The 19,832-nt window shown below is 39.1% G+C and overlaps 1 protein-coding gene across 2 annotated transcripts in view; it reads right to left on the reverse strand.

Moving 5' to 3' along the window:
* The window catches only part of LOC134215807 (post-GPI attachment to proteins factor 2-like), a 405,279-nt gene that overhangs the window by 16,354 nt on the left and 369,093 nt on the right, over positions 1-19,832 (reverse strand). For both annotated transcript variants that reach the window (XM_062694921.1, XM_062694928.1), the window contains 3 exons: positions 2,942-3,144; positions 2,424-2,558; positions 2,193-2,354 (listed from right to left, as the gene is read on the reverse strand). In XM_062694921.1, the coding sequence (XP_062550905.1) occupies positions 2,193-2,354; positions 2,424-2,558; positions 2,942-3,124 (480 nt within the window). In that variant the 5' untranslated portion in view covers positions 3,125-3,144. The remainder of the gene's footprint in view (positions 1-2,192; positions 2,355-2,423; positions 2,559-2,941; positions 3,145-19,832) is intronic.

Here is a 19,832-nt window from a genome sequence, read left to right on the forward strand (position 1 = left end):
TATTACTATGGAATTGCAACCAAATTTTAGTGAAAAATCATTCGAAAATTTTAGGAAATTCATCTATATTTTTTTTGCATCAAAATTTAAAAATACCCTGCTCAATTGATTTATTTTAAAAACTTATCTAAATGTTAATATAATTAATAAAATTAAAATAATATACCTACATAAAATAATAATAATAATATACACTGAATAAAATTTAAAAAATCATCAAATCATGAAATCATCTGAATCTTGAAAGTTCACCTTGAAAATTTCAGTTCATCCGGATTCATCCGGATCCGGATCATCAGATTTTTTTGTTTCTATTCTTTCGAATTTCTTTGGAAGTTCATTCATATTTCTTTAAAAGTTAATCCAAAATTCTTTAGAAACATTCGATTTTCTATCAAAACTTAACATATTTTAATTAGAAAATTCATCCAAATTTCTTTGTAAACTCATCCAAATTTGATTTGGAGTCCGTTACAACTTCCTCAAATATTTTTTTTACAACTTCCTCAATTTTTTTTTTATTTTCCCGATTAGAAATGTTTATTTATGTATTAAAATAATCCGATTTATATAATAAAATCATCAGAATTTCTATTTTACCAACTTTATTTTATTTGAACATTTTGCAAACTTCTTTGATTTTTTTTTTATTTCTTCGAACATTCTTCCAAATTTCTTTGGAAATTCATCCCAGTCTCTTTATAAAATCATCAGAATATCTATTATTATCGAAATTCTTTGAACATAAACCAAAATTCTATAAAAATTCGTCCGGATTTCCTTTAGAATGTCATCCAAATTTCTTTGAACATTCATTCGTTTTTTTTTTTTTTTTTTGAAAGTTCATTCAAATTTCGTTGGGAATTCACCTGAATTTCTGTGCCCATTCATCCCAATTTTTATGGAAATTCACTAAATTTATTTTCGAATTTTATTCGAATTTCTTTGGAAATTAAAAAAAATGTTTGGTGATTCATCCTTATCAATGAATTTTTAGGCGAACTTTTTGAAGTACATTCAAATACATTTGGAAATTCATTTGAATTTCTTTGAAAATGCATTCGAATTTCTAGGAAAAATTCATCCATATTTCTTTGAAAATGACTCAGAACTTCTTTAGAAATGCAATCCAATTTCTCAGCAAATTCATCCGAACATCTTTAAAAACTGTTTGTTCCTTCAAGTTTTTTTCAAGTCATCCGCATTCACAGAATTTCACCGAAAACAAATTTCTCTTTGAAAATTTCACTGATTTTTTTTAAATTTCTTGTTAGGCTAAGTAAATTTTCTTAAAGAATTCTCCTTCAAATTTCTTCAAAAAATGTTTGAACTGGTTAATTCTGCAAATTTCTTTGTAAATTTTCCAAATACAGATTAACGGATTTATCCTGAATTTCGCCGGCATATTTTTTAATATCCTCCAAATATCTTCGATAATCCGTGAAGTAAGTTCTTTGAGTCATCGTTTCAAAATAATGGTGATTGCGTCGAGTTGTGCTTTTCTCAATCAACCAAACCCCAATTCAGCGTAGAATTTATGTCAATGAGAATTATTTTTCTGATATGACTTTTCGGCTTTTCGACAATATAACACTGAACTGAATTAAATTCGAAATTAGATAAAAATCCCTACAAAAGTACCTTAATATAAAAAGAAATGTTTGAGAAAAATAAAAGAAAAGATTCCATCATTTTCATTCATTTACTTTCAATAGATACTAACTGAAAAGGCTTGTTCTTACTCGACCCTCTGAAATTACCAAATTTAGAACAGCAGGTTGCTATCCAACTATCAGCATCACATCCGAATGATGATATTGGAAATTTTACATGAGTCGTTATAGTTTTAGGCTTTTAGACCCGATACCTCCGTAGCGTATTTTCAACGCAATGTGCACACAACGTCAAAAAGACGCTACGTGGGCATCAAGCCTTAAATGTCTAAAACAGCTTCCGAAGAAGCCGTGACCGATGGTACTTTTATTGTCATTAAATCGTTTTGTAAATAATGAAAATTATTCTTAAGTACTTTGACAAACTTTTTAACCGATTTGTTTTACCCTTTTCTCGTGCGTTAGACAAGGCAACAAAATCATAAATGAAGCACAAATATTGCACTTTTACGAAGAAAGGTCCCATTATATGCATCCATTTACACAAAAGTACGATGATTTATTGCATAACTAACTTACAGACAAATCGTTGAGTTCTCGAATCACCGTCCGGTAATAATTCTTGTACACGAAGGCAATGATTATCCTTGGGCCAACGTGCAGTGCTATCGAGATGCGCCACAGGTACCTCTGCGGGCTGACACCGGTGATGGCACTGATCGAGGGGATAATGTTGTACACCTGAAATGGAGCAAAGCCGTCAGTAACGGCAACAACCGGTTGCACGCTATCGGAACCGTTGTCGCTCACCCGACAGTGGGTTTCGTGGATTTCCTCTGGCTGGAAGACGTACGCCGACACGAAGCACACGAACAGGGTCCCCAGTGGAAGGACCAACGTAAAGACACAGATATCGCGAAAGCTGACAATCAGATGCACGGCGAGCTGCGGGAAATTCGGAAAACAAGAGGGAAGAGAAAAACACGAAATATTAGGAAGGACAACTGTGGCGGATGAGACGATGACGTCAATCGTCTTCGAGAGCCGTCATCAATTTGTATTCGTAGATATGGGGAGGTAATCAAGTTTATTGATAAAGCAATGTACATTGCATTATCATTGTTCTGAAATATACATCAATAGAATAAGATGTCCCGAAAAATCTGAATATTAGAAAACTGATAGCATTGTTAGAGCCTGAAACTATGAATGGGTTGATTTTCAAGAAAGCTTGTTTGTTTCCGTTACACTGACGGACATTAAGTTTTTTTCTGGGACACCCTACCCCGTCATTCTACTTGAGACACACTCGAAGACATATAACTCACCTTATCCGAGTGGTTGCGGTCCGTGTCGCGTTCGCCGGTTGACGACGACTGCTCAACCAGCGTTGACGACGGTATGGGGGCTGTTATTGGTCCTGGAACAGGTGGCACTTTTATCAAAAACGGTGTCCCATCGGAATCGGGCGCCCCACCCCCGTTCGCGTCAACCGTGCTGACGGATTCCATCGTTTCCGATGTGTCTTCGTCTGAAATTGAAAAGGAATGGAATGGAAAGATGTCATTTTGGTAGAATTATTGATGGCCTGGTGGAAAGGTCAACATCAATAACCACAATCGATAATCAATTTCCAAGGGGAGCAGATGTGGATTCTAAGTTCTAATACTTCCTCATTGGGTGCCTATAAAGCATTATTGAAAAACTTACACCTTAAGCATTGATGAGAAACGCGGTCGTTGTGTCGCGTGTGAAGTTTTGTAGGCCAATAAGAAAACTTTCCAAAGTTATAATTGCAGCACAAATAGATCAACTATAGAATGTTATCAGATTTTGATTCATACATCTTTCTTAGAGCTTGATTACAAAAAGTGTTTTCGTGGATTCATATTTTTCAAAACTCACAAAAGCAGCTCTTGCTCTCTTGTGTTGTGCACCGCCGTAATATGATGTTTACCACATTCTACTGGCTGCGGTAAAGTCCGTACCAGGAATAGTAAGACAGATGAGCCAAGAGTCGCAGGATTGGTCTGCTTATGAATTTTCTGGATTGTAAGTTAATTCGTAAACGCACTAGAAAACAGATTATTTTGCAGTTTCTATTCATTATTTTTTAAGCGTCTTAGGCGAAGATTACTCAATTATGAGATTCTACATTTTTTTTTCATGTTGCGAGTATTCTAAATCGTAAATAATGCGCATGGCCTCTAAGGGCCTGTATGAGTTGCTATTGGTTTTGTATTGAGCCCATTTGACTTGGTAGACCAATTATACACCCGATTCTTTTTTACACGGGGGATGCGTTCCGTGTAAAAAAAGTTTTATGATTTCTCGACAAATCATGCAAAATGGAGCAACTTTGCAAAAATTTTGCATTAGATTTTTTTTACACGGCCGTGTAAAAACAGAATCGGGTGTACTCAAAATACGATTCTTGGGGGTTATTCATATAAAACGTGCTCTAACTCGTTACAAAACCGTTATTCGAATATTGTGTCTTCAGAAAACATGTTCCAATTCAGATTCTCTATAACATTGCATCTGACAACCACTAATTTTGTACATCTACTTATTTTTTTTATTCCATACAGCCCTTCAAGATGGAAAGATCATTGATGTTCTCTTATCAAAAGGAAACCCAAGAAATTTCCTTCAACTTTTATAGAAACACTACGTTTCTGAAATGTAATTTTCAAGACGAAATCTAAAAAACGCACTTTTTACCTATCACGTAATTCGTATTCGACGTATTGATAACTAGTCATAGCTTAGCTTCCCTCTTCTGTCTGATATAGGCTTCCTGCTTCTTATCATAGTTCGTTTACGCCGGAGACACCAAACAGCTAAATGGCCTTTGTGAAAATCGTACCATTCGTGTCAATCCCTGACCTTAGTATTACTTCCTCCAAAGATTCGTGAGCTAACGAGTGCACAGTGTATATTTTCGGGAACAACAGCCACGGATTCGGGAAATACGGTCACGTTTTCTGGAACGTTCTGGAAAACGTGACTGGTGTTCCCCAATCCATGAATTAAATCGCGGTGTATTTCTGCTGGTTCACGAATTTGGGAACGCTTTTTGTTGCATGTACCTTCTCCGTGGAAAACAAGCTTTGGACGCCGATAAACAATCAGCGTCCTTCCGCCTCAAGAAAGAAGAAACGAAAACTGAATGATCTTCATTAATATTCTATATGTCACCCTTTAAACAATCTGTCAGCCTACTGAGATTGAATTTCAAATTTCTTCTCATTATTGCTTCTTAGTATGCTAGCATATCAAATACCTACTTCGATTGAATTTCATATATGATTTTTTGCCTTTCTCGTACAACAAAGTTGTGCCGAAAGGCTATATGATCACTCCAAAAACGATTTTTTTTATTATTGTCATTTGAAAATATTTTAGTTTACTCCTTTATTTTTATTATTAAATAAGACATACGTTCTACTATATCTATCAATGTAACCAAAAAATGCGAATGCTCCCTTTTCCGCCATAATATTCACCGTCTCTACACAGCTCTACTTTGGAGCTGTGTAAACGAAAACATGAATTTAATTGTATTCGTGGTCGGGTTGGGATCTGACGACCAAATTGGCACATCCTCACACAACCCTACTTCATTGAGCGCCGTTGCTGAAGAAATGTGTGTGTAGGAGTCGGACAATACTAAATACTCATCCTACTTGGTTGACATGTGTACAAAAATACATTTGAGAGAGTTAGTTCTGAAAATGTATTGCGAGAGATCGGCTGGCACCTGGTGCTGGGAATTTGGTTTCATCAGTACCCGCTAAGCTGCGGTGGACGACGGAGGTCCTTCGTAGCTTAGTAGGGAAAGCACCTGTCATGCGAACCGGGGTCGTGGGATCAAACCCCACCGAAGGGGCGGTTACCCTCCAATACCTTTCCCGAACTAAATCTATCACATGTTGTACATATGCATAATCAAGTTTCAGACATAGTAATTAATTTCCGCACCGGGTGGCTTAATACCCGGCATATAGGCAATTAACTTTGAATGTGCTCCAATCCAAATCCAATCCAAATATGTACAATCCAAATCCAATCCAAATCCAATCCAAATCCAATCCAACTCCAATCCAAATCCTATCCAAATCCAATCCAAATCCAATCCAAATTCAATCCAAATCCAATCCAAACCAATCCAAACCAATCCAAACCAATCCAAACCAATCCAAACCAATCCAAACCAATCCAAACCAACCAAACCAATCCAAACCAATCCAAACCAATCCAACCAATCCAAACCAATCCAACCAATCCAAACCAATCCAAACCAATCCAAACCAATCCAAACCAACCCAAACCAATCCAAATCAAACCAAACCAATCCAAACCAATCCAAACCACGCCAAACACAATCCAAACACAATCCAAACCAATCCAAACCAAACCAATCCAAACCAATCCAAACCAATCCAAACCAATCCAAACCAATCCAAACCAATCCAAACCAACCAAACCAATCCAAACCAATCCAACCAATCCAAACCAATCCAAACCAATCCCAATCCAAACCAACCAACCAATCCAAACCAAAATCAATCCAAACCAACACAACCAAACCAATCCAAACCATTCCAACCACCAAATTCCAAACCAATCCAAACCAATCCAAACCAATCCAAACCAACGCAACCAATCCAAACCAATCCAAATCGAAACCAAACCCAATCCAAACCAATCCAAATTTATTCCAAACCATCCCAACCACTCAAATCAAACCAATCTAAACCAATCCAAACCAATCCAACCAATCCAACCAATCCAAACCAATCCAAACCAAACCAATCCAAACCAAACCAATCCAAACCAATCCAAACCAAACCAAACCAAACCAATCCAAACCAAACCAATCCAAACCAATCCAAACCAAACCAAACCAAACCAATCCAAACCAATCCAAACCAATCCAATCCAATCCAAACACAAACCAATCCAAACCCAATCCAAACCAACCAAACCAATCCAAAACCAATCCAAACAATCCAAACCAATCCAAACACAATCCAAACCAACCAAACCAAACCAATCCAATCCAACCCAATCCAAACCAACCAAACCAATCCAATCCAAACCAATCCAAACCAAAACCAATCCAAACCAACCAAACCAATCCAAACCAATCCAAACCAATCCAAACCAATCCAAACCAACCAAACCAATCCAAACCAATCCAAACCAAACCAATCCAAACCAACCAAACCAACCAAACCAACCAAACCAACCAAACCAATCCAAACCAACCAAACCAATCCAACCAAACCAACCAACCAAACCAATCCAAACCAATCCAAACCAATCCAAACCAATCCAAACCAATCCAAACCAATCCAAACCAACCAAACCAATCCAAACCAATCCAAACCAATCCAAACCAATCCAAACCAATCCAAACCAACCAAACCAATCCAAACCAATCCAAACCAATCCAAACCAACCAAACCAACCAAACCAATCCAAACCAATCCAAACCAACCAAACCAATCCAAACCAACCAAACCAATCCAAACCAACAACCCAATCCAACCAATCCAATCCAAACCAATCCAAACCAATCCAAACCGATCCAAACCCAATCCAAACCAATCCAAACCAACTTAATCCAATCCAAACCCAACCAATCCAAACCAATCCAACCAAACCAATCCAACCCAAACCAATCCAACCAAACCAATCCAAACCAACCAAACCAATCCAAACCAACCAAACCAATCCAAACCAATCCAAACCAATCCAAACCAATCCAAACCAACCCAAACCAATCCAAACCAATCCAAACCAACCAAACCAATCCAAACCAATCCAAACCAATCCAAACCAATCCAAACCAATCCAAACCAATCCAAACCAATCCAAACCAACCAAACCAATCCAAACCAATCCAAACCAACCAAACCAATCCAAACCAATCCAAACCAATCCAAACCAATCCAAACCAATCCAAACCAATCCAAACCAATCCAAACCAATCCAAACCAACCAAACCAATCCCAAACCAATCCAAACCAATCCAAACCAATCCAAACCAATCCAAACCAATCCAAACCAACCAAACCAATCCAAACCAATCCAAACCAATCCAAACCAACCAAACCAACCAAACCAACCAAACCAATCCAAACCAATCCAAACCAACCAAACCAATCCAAACCAATCCAATCCAAACCAACCAAACCAAACCAAACCAAACCAAACCAATCCAAACCAATCCAAACCAAACCAACCAAACCAATCCAAACCAAACCAATCCAAACCAATCCAAACCAATCCAAACCAATCCAAACCAATCCAAACCAATCCAATCCAATCCAATCCAATCCAAACCAATCCAAACCAATCCAAATCAAACCAAACCAATCCAAACCAATCCAAACCAACCAATCCAATCCAAACACAACCCAAATCAAACCAAACCAATCCAAACCAATCCAAACCAATCCAATCCAAACCAATCCAAACCAATCCAAACCAATCCAAACCAAACCAAATCAAACCAAACCAATCCAAACCAATCCAAACCAATCCAAACCAATCCAATCCAATCCAAACCAATCCAAACCAACCAAACCAATCCCAAACCAATCCAAACCAATCCACATCCAATCCAACCAAACCAACCAATCCAACCAACCAAATCCAAACCAACCCAAACCAATCCAAACCAATCCAAACCAATCCAAACCAACCAACCAAACCAACCAAACCAATCCAAACCAATCCAAACCAATCCAAACCAACCAAACCAATCCAAACCAACCAAACCAACCAAACCAATCCAAATCCAATCCAAACCAAACCAATCCAAACCAATCCAAACCAACCAAACCAATCCAACCAATCCAAACCAATCCAACCAATCCAAATCTAATCCAAACCAACCAATCCAAACCAACCCAAACCAATCCAAACCAACCAAACCAATCCAAACCAATCCAAACCAATCCAAACCAATCCAAACCAACCAATCCAAACCAATCCAAACCAATCCAAACCAATCCAAACCAATCCAAACCAATCCAAACCAATCCAAACCAAACCAATCCAAACCAAAACCAATCCAAACCAATCCAAACCAACCAAACCAACCAAACCAATCCAAACCAATCCAACCAATCCAAACCAATCCAAACCAATCCAACCAATCCAAACCAAACCAAACCAATCCAAACCAATCCAAACCAATCCAAACCAATCCAAACCAATCCAAACCAATCCAAACCAATCCAAACCAACCAAACCAAACCAACCAAACCAATCCAAACCAAACCAATCCAAACCAACCAAACCAAACCAACCAAACCAATCCAAACCAATCCAAACCAACCAAACCAATCCAAACCAATCCAAACCAATCCAAACCAACCAAACCAATCCAACCAATCCAAACCAATCCAAACCAACCAAACCAACCAAACCAATCCAAACCAATCCAAACCAATCCAAACCAATCCAAACCAACCAAACCAACCAAACCAATCCAAACCAATCCAAACCAATCCAAACCAACCAGATCCAACCAATCCAACCAATCCAACCAAACCAATCCAAACCAATCCAAACCAATCCAAACCAATCCAAACCAATCCAAACCAATCCAAACCAATCCAAACCAATCCAAACCAACCAAACCAATCCAAACCAATCCAAACCAATCCAATCCAAACCAATCAACCAATCCAAATCAAACCAACCAAACCAACCAATACAAACCAAACCAATCCAAACCATTCCAACCACCAACCAAACCAATCCAAACCAATCCAACCAATCCAAACCAACGCAACCAATCCAAACCAATCCAAATCGAAACCAAACCCAATCCAAATCCAATCCAAATTTATTCCAACCATCCCAACCAACCAAACCCAACCAATCTAAACCAATCCAAACCAATCCAAACCAATCCAAACCAATCCAAACCAATCCAAACCAATCCAAACCAAACCAATCCAAACCAAACCAATCCAAACCAAACCAAACCAAACCAAACCAAACCAACCAAACCAAACCAATCCAAACCAATCCAAACCAAACCAAACCAATCCAAACCAATCAAACCAATCCAATCCAATCCAAACCAAACCAATCCAAACCCAATCCAAACCAACCAAACCAATCCAAACCAATCCAAACACAATCCAAACCAATCCAAACACAATCCAAACCAATCCAAACCAAACCAATCCAATCCAATCCAATCCAACCAATCCAACCCAAACCCAATCCAAACCAATCCAAATCAAAACCAATCCAATCCAAACCAATCCAAACCAATCCAAACCAATCCAAACCAATCCAAACCAATCCAAACCAATCCAAACCAATCAAACCAATCCAAACCAACCAAACCAATCCAAACCAATCCAAACCAACCAAACCAATCCAAACCAATCCAAACCAATCCAAACCAATCCAAACCAATCCAAACCAATCCAAACCAATCCAAACCAACCAAACCAATCCAAACCAACCAAACCAATCCAAACCAACCAAACCAACCAAACCAATCCAAACCAATCCAAACCAACCAAACCAATCCAAACCAATCCAAACCAATCCAAACCAATCCAAACCAATCCAAACCAATCCCAAACCAATCCAAACCAATCCAAACCAATCCAAACCAATCCCAAACCAATCCAAACCAATCCAAACCAATCCAAACCAATCCCAAACCAATCCAAACCAATCCAAACCAATCCAAACCAATCCAAACCAATCAAACCAATCCAAACCAATCCAAACCAATCCAAACCAATCCAAACCAATCCAAACCAATCCAAACCAACACAATCCAATCCAATCCAAACCAATCCAAACCAATCCAAACCGATCCAAACCCAATCCAAACCAATCCAAACCAATCTTAATCCAATCCAAACCAATCCAAACCAATCCAATCCAAACCAATCCAATCCAAACCAATCCAAATCCAAACCAATCCAAACCAATCCAAACCAATCCAAACCAATCCAAACCAATCCAAACCAATCCAAACCAATCCAAACCAATCCAAACCAATCCAAACCAACCCAAACCCAATCCAAACCAATCCAAACCAATCCAAGTCCAATCCAAACCAATCCAAACCAATCCAAACCAATCCAAACCAATCCAAACCAATCCAAACCAATCCAAACCAATCCAAACCAATCCAAACCAATCCAAACCAATCCAAACCAACCAAACCAATCCAAACCAATCCAAACCAATCCAAACCAATCCAAACCAACCAAACCAATCCAAACCAATCCAACCAATCCAAACCAATCCAAACCAACCAAACCAATCCAAACCAATCCAAACCAATCCAAACCAATCCAAACCAACCCAAACCAATCCAACCCAAACCAATCCAAACCAACCAACCAAACCAATCCAAACCAACCAAACCAACCAAACCAAACCAAACCAATCCAAACCAATCCAAACCAAACCAATCCAAACCAACCAAACCAAACCAACCAAACCAATCCAAACCAATCCAAACCAATCCAAACCAATCCAAACCAATCCAATCCAATCCAATCCAAACCAATCCAAACCAATCCAAATCAAACCAAACCAATCCAACCAACCAAACCAATCCAATCCAATCCAAACACAATCCAAATCAAATCCAAACCAATCCAAACCAATCCAAACCAATCCAATCCAAACCAATCCAAACCAATCCAAATCAAACCAAACCAACCAATCCAAACCAATCCAAACCAATCCAAACCAATCCAATCCAATCCAAACCAATCCAAACCAATCCAAACCAATCCAAACCAATCCACATCCAATCCAAACCAACCCAAACCAATCCAACACAATCCAAACCAATCCAAACCAATCCAAACCAATCCAAACCAATCCAAACCAATCCAAACCAATCCAAACCAATCCAAACCAATCCAAACCAATCCAAACCAATCCAAACCAATCCAGATCCAATCCCAACCAAACCAATCCAAACCAATCCAAATCCAATCCAAACCAAACCAACCAAACCAATCCAAACCAATCCAAACCAATCCAAACCAATCCAAACCAACCAAATCCAACCAATCCAAACCAATCCAAACCAAACCAACCAACCAACCAATCCAAACCAATCCAAATCCAAACCAATCCAAACCAACCAAACCAATCCAAACCAATCCAAACCAATCCAAACCAACTCCAAACCAATCCAAACCAATCCAAACCAATCCAAACCAAACCAATCCAAACCAATCCAAATCAAACCAACCAAACCAATCCAAACCAATCCAAACCAATCCAAACCCAATCCAAACCAATCCAAACCAATCCAAACCAATCCAAACCAATCCAAACCAATCCAAACCAATCCAACCAATCCAAACCAATCCAAACCAATCCAAACCAATCCAAACCAATCCAAACCAATCCAACCAATCCAAACCAATCCAATCCAAACCAAACCAATCCAACCAACCAAACCAATCCAAACCAATCCAACCAATCCAAATCCAAACCCAAACCAATCCAAACCAATCCAAACCAATCCAAACCAATCCAAACCAACCAAACCAATCCAAACCAATCCAAACCAACCAAACCAATCCAAACCAATCCAAACCAATCCAAACCAATCCAAACCAATCCAACCAATCCAAACCAATCCAAACCCAACCAAACCAATCCAAACCAACCAAACCAAACCAATCCAACCACCAACCAACCAAACCAATCCAAACCAACCAAACCAACCAAACCAATCCAAACCAATCCAAACCAATCCAATCCAAACCAATCCAACCAATCCAAACCAACCAAACCAATCCAATCCAAACCAATCCAAACCAAATCCAACCAAACCAAACCAATCCAAACCAATCCAAACCAAACCAATCCCAAACCAATCCAAACCAAACCAATCCAAACCAATCCAAACCAATCCAAACCAATCCAAACCAATCCAAACCAATCCAATCCAATCCAATCCAAACCAATCCAAACCAATCCAAATCAAACCAACCAATCCAAACCAATCCAAACCAATCCAATCCAATCCAAACAATCCAAATCAAACCAAACCAACCAAACCAATCCAAACCAATCCAATCCAACCAATCCAAACCAACCAAACCAAACCCAAATCAAACCAAACCAACCAAACCAATCCAAACCAATCCAAACCAATCCAACCAACCAATCCAATCCAAACCAATCCAAACCAATCCAAACCAATCCAAACCAATCCAAACCAATCCACATCCAATCCAAACCAACCAAACCAATCCAAACCAATCCAAACCAACCAAACCAATCCAAACCAATCCAAACCAATCCAAACCAATCCAAACCAATCCAAACCAACCAAACCAATCCCAAACCAATCCAAACCAATCCAGATCCAATCCAATCCAAACCAATCCAAACCAATCCAAACCAATCCAAACCAAACCAATCCAAACCAACCAACCAAACCAATCCAAACCAAACCAATCCAAACCAATCCAAACCAATCCAAACCAATCCAAACCAATCCAAACCAATCCAAACCAATCCCAAACCAATCCAAACCAAACCAATCCAAACCAATCCAAACCAATCCAAACCAATCCAAACCAATCCAAACCAACCCAAACCAATCCAAACCAATCCAAACCAAACCAATCCAAACCAATCCAAATCAAAACCAATCCAAACCAATCCAAACCAATCCAAACCAATCCAAACCAATCCAAACCAATCCAAACCAATCCAAACCAACCAAACCAATCCAAACCAACCAAACCAATCCAAACCAATCCAAACCAATCCAAACCAATCCAAACCAATCCAAACCAATCCAAACCAACCAAACCAATCCAAACCAATCCAAACCAATCCAAACCAATCCAAACCAATCCAAACCAATCCAAACACAATCCAAACCAATCCAACCAATCCAAACCAATCCAAACCAATCCAACCAATCCAAACAATCCAAACCAATCCAAACCAATCCAAACCAATCCAAACCAATCCAAACCAATCCAAACCAATCCCAAACCAATCCAAACCAATCCAAACCAATCCAAACCAATCCAAACCAATCCAAACCAATCCAAACCAATCCAAACCAAAACCAATCCAAACCAATCCAAACCAATCCAAACCAATCCAAACCAACCAAACCAATCCAAACCAATCCAAACCAATCCAAACCAATCCAAACCAATCCAAACCAATCCAAACCAACCAAACCAATCCCAAACCAATCCAAACCAATCCAAACCAATCCAAACCAATCCAAATCAAACCAATCCAATCCAACCAATCCAACCAATCCAAACCAATCCAAACCAATCCAAACCAATCCAAACCAATCCAAACCAATCCAAACCAATCCAAACCAATCCAAACCAATCCAACCAATCCAACCAACCAACCAATCCAACCAATCCAAATCCAATCCAATCCAAATCCAATCCAAATCCAATCCAAATCCAATCCAAATCCAAATCCATATCCAAATCCAATCCAAATCCGAATCCAATCTAAATCTTGTAACCATTGACCCGTGTAATAGCTCGGCTTTGAGTCAGACGGATTTATTCAGTTCCAAGTTGTGACCACAAACAGAGTGCAGTGCGCGTCGGAATTAATTAAATCATTTTTGGTTTTCCAAAGTGGTGTAACTGCCTTAAGCTAATTGCTAGTCCGAATACAATACGTGAGAGTATAGTGAAAAAGAAAAGTGCACGGAAGAATAAAAGTGTACGGTTAGTAAAAACGTGGTGTGTTACCATGTGCCACCATTGTTAAAATAATAATTCATTTTTGTGATAGGCCTATAATTACCCAGCCTTGTTATAAGCGCAGGAAACGTACTTGCAAAAATCAATCTAAGAGGAAAAGGTAATTATGGAAAAATGGTAGTAGTGTGACGTCACTGGGGGTACTAATAACGCGGGCAGGTCCTAGGCGGCCTTTTTCTCTTTTCCCCATCGCTTGGTGGAACAAGTGGTGGGCTGTATTTCCCAGGATCAAACCCCGGACGGCAAGGACAGGGCTGGTTCAGACACGTGGCAGCAACGGTAGCTTGGAAAAGGATTCCGCCATCTTGGGCATTGTTCCCGGTGTCGCCGTGTGCGCGGCCATTTCGTCGATCGGTGTGTAAGCCCGTCCCCCGTGCGGGCCCCACAGCAACCCAACAGCCAAGGCCATGCATCACCAGTGTGTGCAGCTGTATTTTGGAATAAATGAGAATAATAAAGAAAAAAAGCATGTAAAATATAAAGTTGGTAGCGAGAAAATGGTAGAGAAAAATAAAAAAACAAAAGAATCTCTGCAGGCGCTGTCGATATATTGCACCACTTATAGAAACGAGTCTTTTCTATTCAGTTGTTGACTTCGACTGTATTGCTAATTTTTGAGATTTTTCGGCTATGCAGTCTGGTTTATTAGAACAAATTTTTAAATTTTGTCCAACGTTTCGACATCGGGTTTGATGTCTTCTTCAGGGAAAAAAATTTGCTTGTTTTTGTTAAGTGTGATAGGTGTTCTGTAACGGTCAATTCAAACCAAAAATCAAATTCCCTGAAGAAGACATCGAACCCGATGTCGAAACGTTGGACAAAATTTAAAAATTTGTTCTAATAAACCAGTCTTTTCTAATTATTCGAGAAAATTGGAGATTGTGTTTTTATTATTTTACTTACTCGAAAGAAGCTTAGAAAACGAAAAGATCCTGGATCATTGTATTTGAACGACGCGGGATACAATGGACACATAACTCTTACTTGTTTAATCGAAGTCAATAAGGAAGCCCCCCTCTCCCACAACGAAATTCCAGCCCTATGAAACGAAATTCTGGGGAATTCCTTCCTCAAGAGTCATAAGGACGTACCCTATCAGGAATCATAAGGAATTAATCCACAAAAAAAAAATAAAGAACTACCGCGTATTTACCCTTCCACCTCTACTAAGGTGTTCCTTTTTCATGAATTCCCTGGAAACCTTCCCTCAGATATTTTGGAGAAATTCTTTAGAAATACTGAAAACTCGTTATACTTATAAGAATTGTAGAATATCCTAGCTATATAGGATGTTTTGAAGAAATTCTCCGGAATACTAATTCAGAAATTTTTTAAAATGCCCCTTCAAAAGATCAGGGCAATTCCTTTCGCACGAATTTTGAGAAATCCATCCTCCAGAAATTAAGAGGAATTCCTTCTTCAGGAATTTGTAAAAAAAATATCCTCTGATAATCCTGGCGAATTACTGACCTCAGTCCAGACTCCAGATATTCTAGATAATTCCTCTCTGATATCTCTGGGAAATTTCTCCCTCGAAAATTATGAGGAAATTTTCCTCTATGAATAATAGGAAATTCCTTCGACAGAGAATTCTTTATCTAGGATTCTTAGAGAATCCTTTATCCAGAAGTTCTGAGGAATGAATAATACGTGTCTTAGAATTTCTGGATGAGAAACTCCTAGAAAATTTCCATCATCAGTTCCTGAAAATTTCTGAATTTTCACTGAACTTTTTTTTTATTGCGTTACATCCCCCATTTGAAAATTGCCGTGTCGCAGCTTAGTGTTAATTAAGCACTTCCACAGTTATTAACTGCGAGGACTCTAAGCAGATTCACCATTTTTGCATTCCTGTGTTATAAAACCAACACGATTACGCTCATAGGCACAGGGAAGTATGGAAAACCCTACACCATACCGTGAATTGAATCTCGTAAGTCGTCACCTGGATAGCCTTGCTTTGTAGCCGGCTAAACCGCCACCGCAAAAGTTCAACTCAATGGACGCAGTGGTTCTACGCCCCAACAAAAAAAAAAGCCGCCATCACCGTTAGAAAATTGCAATCACGCCGTCGCCAGCTCAAAGTAGATCGGCGCACAGGTCTAGTGTATCTACGCTGTAGCCAACCAGGTATCCATCTTCAAACACGCCTAAACATTTTAAGATGTCCAGCCTTCCAATTTCCTCTCCTCATATGTTCAATGAATCAACGTTTCCTTCTTGAGTCTTTTTCATTTTTCAAATCAATTTTTGCGAATATTCACCAACTAAGATGATATCGCAATACCTACTTATCAATTTATCGCAATAAGCCAAACCTCCCTCGTTCGAATGACTTCTGCGTGACCCACTTATTTTACCATTAGCAATCAAACGATGCATCGCATAAAAGGCCTCGCGTCTCCATCAGTTTGCACACACGCAAGCTCTTCTAGCTGTTTGTCAATATTATGTACCATCCATGCGCATCCAAAATAAGTGACAAAATAGAGCCTATACGAAAGTGCTTCCCTTTTTTCGTCCTGATAATGGCAAAGATCTAAAAAAAAATGTCTGCTGCAAAAAAAGGAGAAATTTTTGTTGAAAACTTTTCATTTCGTTATTTTGCGCATTATTTTGTTAGCTAGCCACAGATGGCATCACAAGTAAACACACGCACATTTAATAAACAATTCAAGAAAGGAAACATTCGCACTTTTCTTTACTGTCCACCCTTTAACGGAGTACTCCTGTCCGTCAATCCGATGTACATAAATATTTGAATTATAGTGAATAATATGTAGGAACTTCGTTCTATATGTTCTATCTGATGTAAATGTCAACTGGTAATATCATAAAAATTTCATTCGTGTCATACGTAACGTCATCGCTCATCTCGTGTACTGATATCCATATCAATGAACACCAACTATAGTGAATCAATGTTAGCTTTGAATGCATTTTATTTCGACAGAACTGCGTTCCATCAATAAAAGCACTCCACATGTAAAGGGAGATAGCATGCGATGCACATTTGCAGCCTGTTGTTTTTACCAAATCATACATAACGATTGCTGTTGACTAGAGCTAGGACTAGAGTGGCCCGCTTGTTGGTCAATGCTTCATTAATATCACACATGGATACTATGTTTTGGTAAACACGATGCCCATAATAACCATCCCGTTTGTCAAATACCAAGGCACTATGCGAACCTGGCAAAAGAGTCACGCCAAATAATAGTGAGCCTTGATTTTTCACCTCGCTCACTGTTCCTTGGCGACCGCTCACAGCCAGTGAGTGTGTCGCGCGGCTGCATCCTATTTTGTGAATGAGAACGAACGTGTATGTGTGTGTGTGCGCGCGCGTCAGACGTCGTCGCCTGCTTGACATGCAGTGTGCGAAAATGAACGTGAAAATCTTTCCCTCCACTTGGAAAAACACCGCCGTCGTGCCGCCCACCACTACTCGCTCAGTTCATACAAGCGGGGGAGCCCTCCTTCGTCGGTGTGTGATGGGGCGCGTGGTCCAATATGCATCCTACCAATAATTTTCGTTTTTTCGATTTTTTACCAATATCAGAAATCTCCCATTTGATAGGTTTTTTTTTTCTTGATTTAATTTAATTTTCTACAGGAAGTTGTTATTTATAACCTAAATTAACGATTAAAATGATGTTCATTAAGCAGATCAATGAGTAAATCGGATAAATTATTAGAACCTGCTTATAATTATTTATTTGACACATCATTTCATGTTTCCATAAATGTATATGAAATAAATTACAAGTGAACTCATTCAAGAATGTTGTCTTGTCCGAGTTTGCTGATAACTCATTTCAAAGGAGCGCGTTTTTTTTCTAAAACTTAGCGTAATACAATGTAGGTATTATACAATAAGAGGCGCATCCATGTTCCAAGTCGTGTGTATGAATATGCCGATTGGGAACGAATTCACTGTCCAACCCGTGTTAAGCAGAGTCTGATCAGCTAGTTTTACATATACCTAATCAATTTTAAATATCGAAAATCTGGAATTCCGATCTTTCACAAGAGGTCTTGTTCCCGGGCGCCAATGAAAATCAACCTGTAGGCGTTTTCTTTGGGAGATGACCAGGGCCTGGTACCAGTTCACTGGTTCCCAGCCAGCTCAACCGGAATCTACCTAGGGAACGTGGCGAAGGTTTGACAGTGGCTTCTTATCTTAAATAATCACATGTCTATAAGCAGCTCTGTACAGACGACCAGTCCCGCTTCCAAAGCACTTCAGCCCATCAACAGGAGTCCCAGCACATTAGGATCAATACCAGTAAGGTCCCATTTACGATATACTGGTCACGGCTTACGACAATGGACAAAACCTGGATAGTAGATTGGAAACGACGATATTGAGTTAACGGTCGTGCTGTTCTACTCCCTGAGTAAGGAAGGGTGACACCGGCTTGAAATGGCGAGTGGGCTAATAGTACGGCCACCTCCGTCCCGGTGAAATACTAGCAGTCCTCTGAATACGTTCAATACTCGTCCGCCAATCTTATTGGTGAGTACTAGGCTCGGGTGAGATTCTCCCGATTGCGCGATCGGCTCTGAACACGGTCATATAAGTGCGCCCGTGTCAACCCTAGCATGGACTTCACAGCTGGCAAAGACAATCCATGGATCATAAGCGATTACGTACGACGGAATCTTCTTCTTCTTCTTCTTATTGGCATTACATCCTCACACTGGGACAGAGCTGCCTCACAGCTTAGTGTTCATTAAGTACTTCCACAGTTATTAACTGCGAGGTTTCTAAGCCAGGTTACCATTTTTGCATTCGTATATCATCCAATACGGCTGCCCCATTATTATTATTGCAAATTGAGGATACAATCTTCCTCTTCCCAACGTTATGCTGATCTCTGAAATCGGCTGAGAAATGTTGTAGTTATGACAGTTTTGGTGAATCAAGAATTGACAAAAATCGAGAGATCCATAAAAGTGATTTCGTCCATAACTAACATAAATTTGGGCATTTTCAAAGACCTCGTGCAAATAGTGGTCCGGTCTCAGCGAGAATTACTCACATGTATAAGATACGAAATAACAAAATGTAATATATAGAATATTCAAGGCATAACATATGTTGTTATTACAATATCAAAGGCAAAACATAATTATTTCTCGTTTTGTATTAAAATACCTGATAATGTTATGCCTAAAGTAATTATTTTGGATATTAATTTTTGTCATGTTACCTCTTATTCATATCAAGTTCATAAGAACTTCTGTTATCAAGATATAAGCTTCTGCTCAGGCTCTATAACAAAATGGCGTGGCGTTTGCCATATCACGAAGTAAGCCATGGAAGCAAAAAACTTAAAAATAGCAAATTAGCGCTTGAAAATGGAAAAAAACGGTAATTTTTCATTGCAATAATATGGGGTTATTTTTAATTATCCCCTCGATTTAAACACCC

This window comes from Armigeres subalbatus, chromosome 1 (assembly GCF_024139115.2).
Source record: "Armigeres subalbatus isolate Guangzhou_Male chromosome 1, GZ_Asu_2, whole genome shotgun sequence".
In the NCBI taxonomy this organism is placed as follows: Eukaryota; Metazoa; Arthropoda; class Insecta; order Diptera; family Culicidae; genus Armigeres; species Armigeres subalbatus.